Below are 7,296 nucleotides of genomic sequence, written 5' to 3' on the forward strand. Positions count from 1 at the left end.
ATTTTTTTTTAATCCAGCAGTAATAGGACTAAATGTACCGGTGGAAGTAGCAGCCACAACAGATCTACAAATGATACAAAAGTTTACTCTTAGAAATCAAATAACGCAAAAAAAAACAAAAACATTGTACAAACTGGGCCAGTGGTATAACAGCTTCATTATTGTATATGGTTTGGTTCTTTTTTTTCTGCAATGTCTTAAAAGTTCAATAAAATGTCGAAAAATATTGTGTTAACACTTCACAACCCCAACCCCACATTCCCGTACCCTGAATTTCCCTGAAAGGTTGACGCACTTTTTCTGGGGAATCGGCTAGACTTGCTATGAAACGCTGTGAAATGGTATAAAACCACATTTGTTTGTTAGACTCGTTGTTATAATGACTTTCAAACATTTCATAACATTCTGTTTTGGGGAAGCTGTTGTTGTCGGCACCTCGACTACACAACACTTTTCATGGGACCTTCTCTGACTTCCTTTACTGTACAAAACTATACTAAAGAATATAAATACAATTAATAATAACAATAATGATAATAATATGAAGAAGAATCTTATATTCCTACTTACCTTGAAAGCAAACATACAGCAAGATGAAAAGCCTCATGCTTCCTCCCGGGGCAGACGGTAGAGACTGCGCTCACTGGTATGTTATCTACGTGATGTTGATGTAAACTGAAAAAGGAAGTGAACTAAAAAGGGAAGTTGAAGAAATAAGAGATGTAATTCCAGAGAAATAGATGTCATCGTATGAAAAGGGTGATAAGTAAAAGATAAACAAGATCTGAGAGAAGTGTTAGATCTACAGGAAGGTAAAACCATACACATCACTGTGTACAGTAATTACATTTCTGTAGAAAGTTACATTAAAGGAGAACTATGAGGCAGGTGCTTTTCACTCATCCTCATAGTTCTAGCCGACCTGTGACAATGAGACTGTCACAGGTCGGCTCAGTAGATCGGGAGGTGAGTGAACACATACCGGCGTTCGCTCACCTCTCAATCCTGTCACGGCACAGAGCCGTGACAGGGGAGGGACTGTATTCCCCTCTCCCCGCTCCGCCAGCGCTGACTGGCGGAACGGACAGGGGAGGGTACAGCTGGCTCTGCCTCTAGATAGGCAGAGCCAGCTGTCACTCACGCAGCTGGGCGGATCTCAACATCGATGTCGGGACCCGCTCCGGCTGCGGCATCTCAGTATACTGCGAGCTGTAGCTTGCAGTATACTGAGCCTAGGGTGACGGCAGGACGCTAGTTTGTGTCCTCCGCTACTCTAGGGAGAACTATGGGGAAAAGCCCTGACCCCATAGTTCTCCTTTAAAGCTGAACTCTGTCTTGAGACTTGCACAGTTGTACCGGCTCCTCTCCTGGAATGAGATCCTTCCTCTGATTTCCCTGCACACTGTGAACTTCTCATAATGTGCATTAGAAGCTGCAGCAAATCAGACAGAGCCCACCTCATTTCCTGGCTGGGGCACATTCTGCATCATCTAGCACATTCCTCCCTAGCCTGACTGTCCCTGGTCCATCACTTCCATCCATTGGATTTCAGTTCTTTTAATCATGGAGGCTAAGCATTACACATGGGTGTTATCACAGCCTCCTGTTGCAGCAAGCTATGTACAGCACCCTGCCTCTCCCTCCCACCAGCCGTAATCTGCCTGTATTGCATAAAGAAGCACCGAGACCCAATGATGATGTCACTGGGTATGAAGTTGATGTCTAGAAAATAAAGGGTTTGGTAGAATACAGCACCAGTTGCATAATTTACTTCTCATGAAGCGTATCCTATAGACATGTGCACTGCCAAAAAATTTGTTCGTTTCGATTTAAATTCGGATTTGTGTTATTTCGTTTTTCGGGATTCGGGTGTGAAAGTCAATTAGGATTCGGAATTCGGATTCGGACGAAATTCGGTAGCAAAGTGACATTTGAGGGGGAAAATTTTTTTTTCTCCTCTAATGTCACTTTGTTCTAACGAACGAAACGAATAAGAAACGAAAACGAACGTTCGAACGAACGACCGCTACCGAATTTCGTAAACGGAAATTCGGATTAGTTTGCATTCGTTATATCTGTAATTCGGAATTCGGATACATCCGAATGTCCGAATTTCCGAAAATTCGTCCGAATTTCGATTCGGAACGAAACGAATCGCACATGTCTAGTATCGTATGTTCTGGTGACTTTAGCTACTTCTGGTCCGCCGAACATATATACATTCTGGTCCTGAAGTAGTTATACCAAGATCATGGCTGCTTCTGATGGTATTGGTTTTTTTTCAGCAGGCAATTGTTATTTTGTATAAATGGTTTGGGTGGCTGTACAGCTGCTCAGATCACTTGTACTAGCCTGTATAGGTTGTGCCCCTCCACTCCTATTTGCCATGGTTTCCGAGGTCCCCCACTCCTTTGGGGGACCTGGAATCACAGCAATTAGTGTCAGGATGGAGAGCGAGGGCAGACTTGGGAATCTGTTCTGTGATCAGTGAGTCAGGAAGTGATCTGCTCACAGCTGTTACAATTTCGGCTAAAGTGCTAGTTACACAGGGAATCGGGCACAATGCTGTGCTCAATCCTCTGAACTGGAGACCAGGAGAGACATAAACCCCTGATGTCTCCATAAAGAGAATCTGTCACCTTCAAATGCTATCTCATGGGGGCTTGTTTTCCCCTGTGTGCAATAAAGCAATAAAGTTAAATGAAAAAAAATGTAGGAAGTGACAAAGAAGTAAAAAAATACTAAAATAAATAAAAATGTTAAACAATGTAAAACCAACACTGCCTTCCCTGCCATCTGCATGTGAAGGAAAATGTGTGTATAGGGCATGCAGATGTAAGTAATCACATTTACCACTTCAAATCCATGCCTCTCATTCAAAGTGACGCTCTCAAGTGGTTGTGATGACATGAAGTTATTTTAACCATTTTTGCATATGGTCTATTCACTCTGGTGAGTGTGGTGGGAAGTAGCCAGCACTAGTGATATTTATGGAACTGGTTTGCCTTTATTTGGCACGTTTCCTTAGGAATATAAGACCGAACTTTGAGCATGTTGTATTCGGGAGTCACTTGAATATGGAACATGTTTGAAATTTGAAGCACTTTATATATTCATGAACTTTTATATGTAATAATTGATATGTACTGTAGTTTATATGAAATTGGGATAGACAACATGTGTATGTGTTATAACTAGGGATGCACCGATGCCGATACTAGTATCGGTGCCGATACCGAGTATTTGGGTGAGTACTCGTACTCGCCCAAATGCTCCGATACCTAGCACGAGTATTTCCTGTATCAGGAAGCCGGGCAGCGTATCATTACACGCTGCCCGGTTTCCTGATTGGCCAGGAAACGGCTCCATGCTCTCTCGTCACTTGCCGATTGGTCAGGAAGCTAGCAAATCCAGAAGCCGGGCGCCGTGTAATGACGCCGCGCCTGGCATTCTGATTGGCCGGTAAGCCGGCGTCATGCTCCCTCGTCATCTCATGAATCATAATATTAAGAAAGTGACCTTAAAGCATTAGTTTGTATTGCTTTTGAAAAAATGTGACCTGTCCCTTTAAGAAAAAGTATCGGTAATTGGTATCTGTGAGTACTTGATCAAAAGTATCGGTACTCGTACTCGGTCTTAAAAAAGTGGTATCGGTGCATCCCTAGTTATAACTGTATTGTAGAAATTTAGCTGGTTAGCTGACGTAGCACAAAACTCCCTAGACACCAGACTTATTTTTAGGTCTAAGTCCACTCCTGGCTTTTGTGGCACCTCCAACAGATGAAGTTCCTTCCTGGTTCTCCATCCCAGGCACAGCTTCCTCCTTAACTGGCTGGACAATTGCAGACCCCCAGCTGGGTCTCCTTTCCTGACCACCTACAGGCTGCAGGCCTGGTCAGATAGCACATCAGAACTCGCACATCAGAATCCTGGGGGGAGGGAGGAGACACTCACAAGGTCAACCGCAAATATTTATGTCCTCCCCCAGCACACACCACTGTCCATAAACCTCCTAGTGATTGGCTACGGAGACACAGATATTCATCACATCACATTATTGGTTGCTCTGCTCTGCTCGGTTGTAAAGTCACACCCAGCAGCAGGCAGATGCAACTAATAACAGAGTGCTTAGGAGAAATCAAATAAGCACAGGCTATCAAATGTTCTAGACTGGATACAGTCCAGTAGAACTAAATTTAAGAAGTCACGTCACTTAGGGCAAGGTGGCTACAAGAGATTTGAACTTATCACCTTGAACAGATCATTTATGATGCAAAGTGAGATCATGGTGACCTCATTGCTGTTACATTTACACCAATCTCGTTATTAGTGTCTAAAATTAGGGAAGGAAGGAAATAGCAACATACGTGGTCACATAAATACATAGAAGTGATAACAAAGACCAAAGTGTTTCTGAAGATTCTTCAGCAGGCAATTTCTTTTCTCTACTGCAGAGACCGGAGAAGCATTCGGCAGGAGAAGTGAGTATCTAAAGGTCTACTTTGCAGCGGCGGCTTTATTATCAAACTATTTGTCTCAGCTGCTATCAGTGACCTGATTATTTTCTTTTTTTCCAGTATACCCAAAAGGCATCCAGCACAAAAGCAAATCAACAAAGGACTCGGCAAAAATCAAAACCACCAGTATTAAATTCCAAGTGAACCATCATGGTTTTTCCAGGATCGGATTCCCTCTTTTTGTTCGTCTACATCTTCACATTTGTAACAGGGCTTCCCCTGAACATAGCGGCCCTGTGTACACTTATTAAAAGGTTTAAGCACGGTGTCACACCAGTGGACATCCTGCTGGTCAACTTGACCATTTCCGATTTGCTTCTCTTGATGTTCCTCCCCTTCCGCATGTTGGAAGCGGCCTCTGGCATGGAGTGGAATATGCCGTACATTTTTTGTCCTTTGTCAGCTTTTACGTTCTTCAGCAGCATTTACATCACCTCTCTCTTCCTCATGGCCATCAGCGTGGAGAGGTATTTTGCTATCGCCTTTCCTATCAAATACAAGTTTCTCCGGAGATCGGTCTACTCGTTCATTGTATGCATCTTCATCTGGTGCATTGTGACGGCTCACTGCAGTGTTATCTACATCTTGGAGTACATTGTGCCCGGTAATATGACAGAACAAAACATTACCAGGTGTTACAGTAGGTTTTCTACACCACAGCTCAAAGTTCTACTCCCGGTAAGGCTTGAAATTAGCGTCCTTCTTTTCTTCATCCCGTTTGTGATCACTGTCTTCTGTTATGTCAACTTCATCAAGATCATCCTGTCTCAGGCTCATCTGGAGAGAAAGAGGAAAACGAGGGCCATCTGCCTAGTGGTGGTCACCCTAATAAATTTCATCCTTTGTTTCATGCCCTATAATCTATCACATGTTGTGGGGTTTTTCCAAGGCAAGAGTCCACAATGGAGAGCCTACGCTCTGCTCTTGAGTACCTTTAACGCATCGTTGGATCCCCTCATATTCTACTTCTCGTCTGCATCATTTAAGAAAGACTTTTTGGAGGGGCTGGTGGATGTTTCGGGAAGGTTCAATTTTGGTAACTCTTGCTCTAAAATTTGCATGGCTCCTTTTGAGAAAGAGACTGAAGCAATCAAAGATTCTTCTTAGGGCCACACAGAACCACACAATATGTACAGTTATTAGCTGGCTTTGATTTGAAGGGAGTCACAATATGTTCCTTGCAATGTGTGTCCTTGGTTTTAAACTCTTATTTACTACATAGCAAAAAATAGACATTTGATTTTCTGAATGTTGCATATAAAATTGTCTTTCATAATATATATTTTTTTATCCCAATGGTAATAGTGGGATTCCAAAAGGGTTAGTTGGCCTATTCTTCCTACCTTTTATCTGCAAATATGGCTATGCTTGTATTCAGATCTTCCTGAGATGGTTTATGCATGCCAGGATGGTTTGGAAAAGGATCCATTTTGGAAACTCTTGCTATAAAAATTGCATTGGTCCTTTTGAGAAAGAGACTGAAACCATCAACCTCATAATATGTACAGTTGTTAGCTGGATTGGATGTGAAGGGAGTCTTAATATGTTCCTTGAGATGTTTGTCCTTGGTTTTGAACTCTGATCAACTACACATTTTACTTCTGAACATTGCAATTAAAGTGGTCTGTCATATTATTATTTTTCATCTGAATGGCAATGGTTGCATTTTATTGTGCTCAAAAGGGTTAGTTGGCCTATTTGTCCTACCTCTAGCTGTAAATATATCAAAGCCTATATTCAGATATTCCTGATATCGTTTACGCATGCCAAGCACAAGGAGGTCTTTCAATGTGACATCACAGAGCTGACTGTCTTCAAAATCGGATTAAAACAAAATCTACAAAAATTGGACTTCATGAAGCATGAGAGGATGTCATAGCACAAAGAGGCTTTCCTGCCCATCACTTGCATCCCTATTCTAGACCCTCTCATTCTTCCTTTCTTCTCTTTATGAGTCGTTAAGGTATTTTACCAAGTCTAGAAGTCTTTGCAGCAAAATTACAGCATGTCAAAGATAAAATCATCAAGAGAACTTCCAAATTGGGCAAAGACTCCGGATATAATAACTAGATCTTCAACTGTATGGACAAAATGGGCACATACCACACAGCAAAGTGGATTTAAATAAATACTTGTTCTAATATTCAGTTCTTTCATTTTCAGTGTCAAAAAAGCACAGTGTCCAAAGCAGAAGAAACCAATTAAAAGACAAAGGGGGGAATTTATTAAAACTGGATCAGCTATGTATGGCTACCAATCAGCTTCTATCTTGTTCAGTTAAGTTTTGAAACTGAAAGCTAAAAGCTGATCGGTGGCCAAGCACAGCTGTTCCAGATTTTGTCTGCTCCAGTTTTAGTAAATTCCCCTCATTGCTTTCACTATGAATGTCCAGCCAAGCCATAGACATGTGCAAAGGGTGTGTCAGGTGTGCCTGGGCACACCCTAATCACAACACCAAAACTGCAACAGCGGGCGCTGTGCTTTTAGTCACTGAGCGATCACAAACATCACTCTGTAATGGCTCAGCTATAGAGAGCACAGCAGCACTTACCACTTACATTCCTCACATAACAGCCGCAGTCCTTGGTGTCAAAAGAGCTGAGAGGGAGTGTGGCTTCCCAGGCTTCTCATCCAATCAGGAAGCTGGGCAGGTGGTCACATGACCACCTGCCAGGCTGCCTGCCTTATGACGGCACCCCTGCTGGAAGAGGTAAGGGACAGTTGGAGAGAAGGGCCTCCGGTCTGTGTATGTATGTATTTTATATATGCTTTTGTGTGC

At 42.5% G+C, this 7,296-nt stretch overlaps 1 protein-coding gene across 1 annotated transcript; it reads left to right on the forward strand.

Moving 5' to 3' along the window:
• The first annotated feature begins 4,667 nt into the window (after positions 1-4,667).
• Positions 4,668-5,624, forward strand: LOC108790647 (free fatty acid receptor 3-like). Its single transcript, XM_018560958.1, has one exon. The coding sequence runs from the start codon at positions 4,668-4,670 to the stop codon at positions 5,622-5,624; it is 957 nt and encodes a 318-aa protein (XP_018416460.1).
• Positions 5,625-7,296: the final 1,672 nt, after the last annotated feature.

The sequence above is a fragment of the Nanorana parkeri genome, unplaced genomic scaffold (genome assembly GCF_000935625.1).
Source record: "Nanorana parkeri isolate BGI_ZX_2015 unplaced genomic scaffold, ASM93562v1 scaffold491, whole genome shotgun sequence".
NCBI lineage: Eukaryota > Metazoa > Chordata > Amphibia > Anura > Dicroglossidae > Nanorana > Nanorana parkeri.

Coding starts and splice junctions, on each gene's coding strand:
- LOC108790647 (XM_018560958.1), top strand. CDS start 4,668: ATGGTTTTTCCAGGATCGGATTCCCTCTTTTTGTTCGTCTACATCTTC.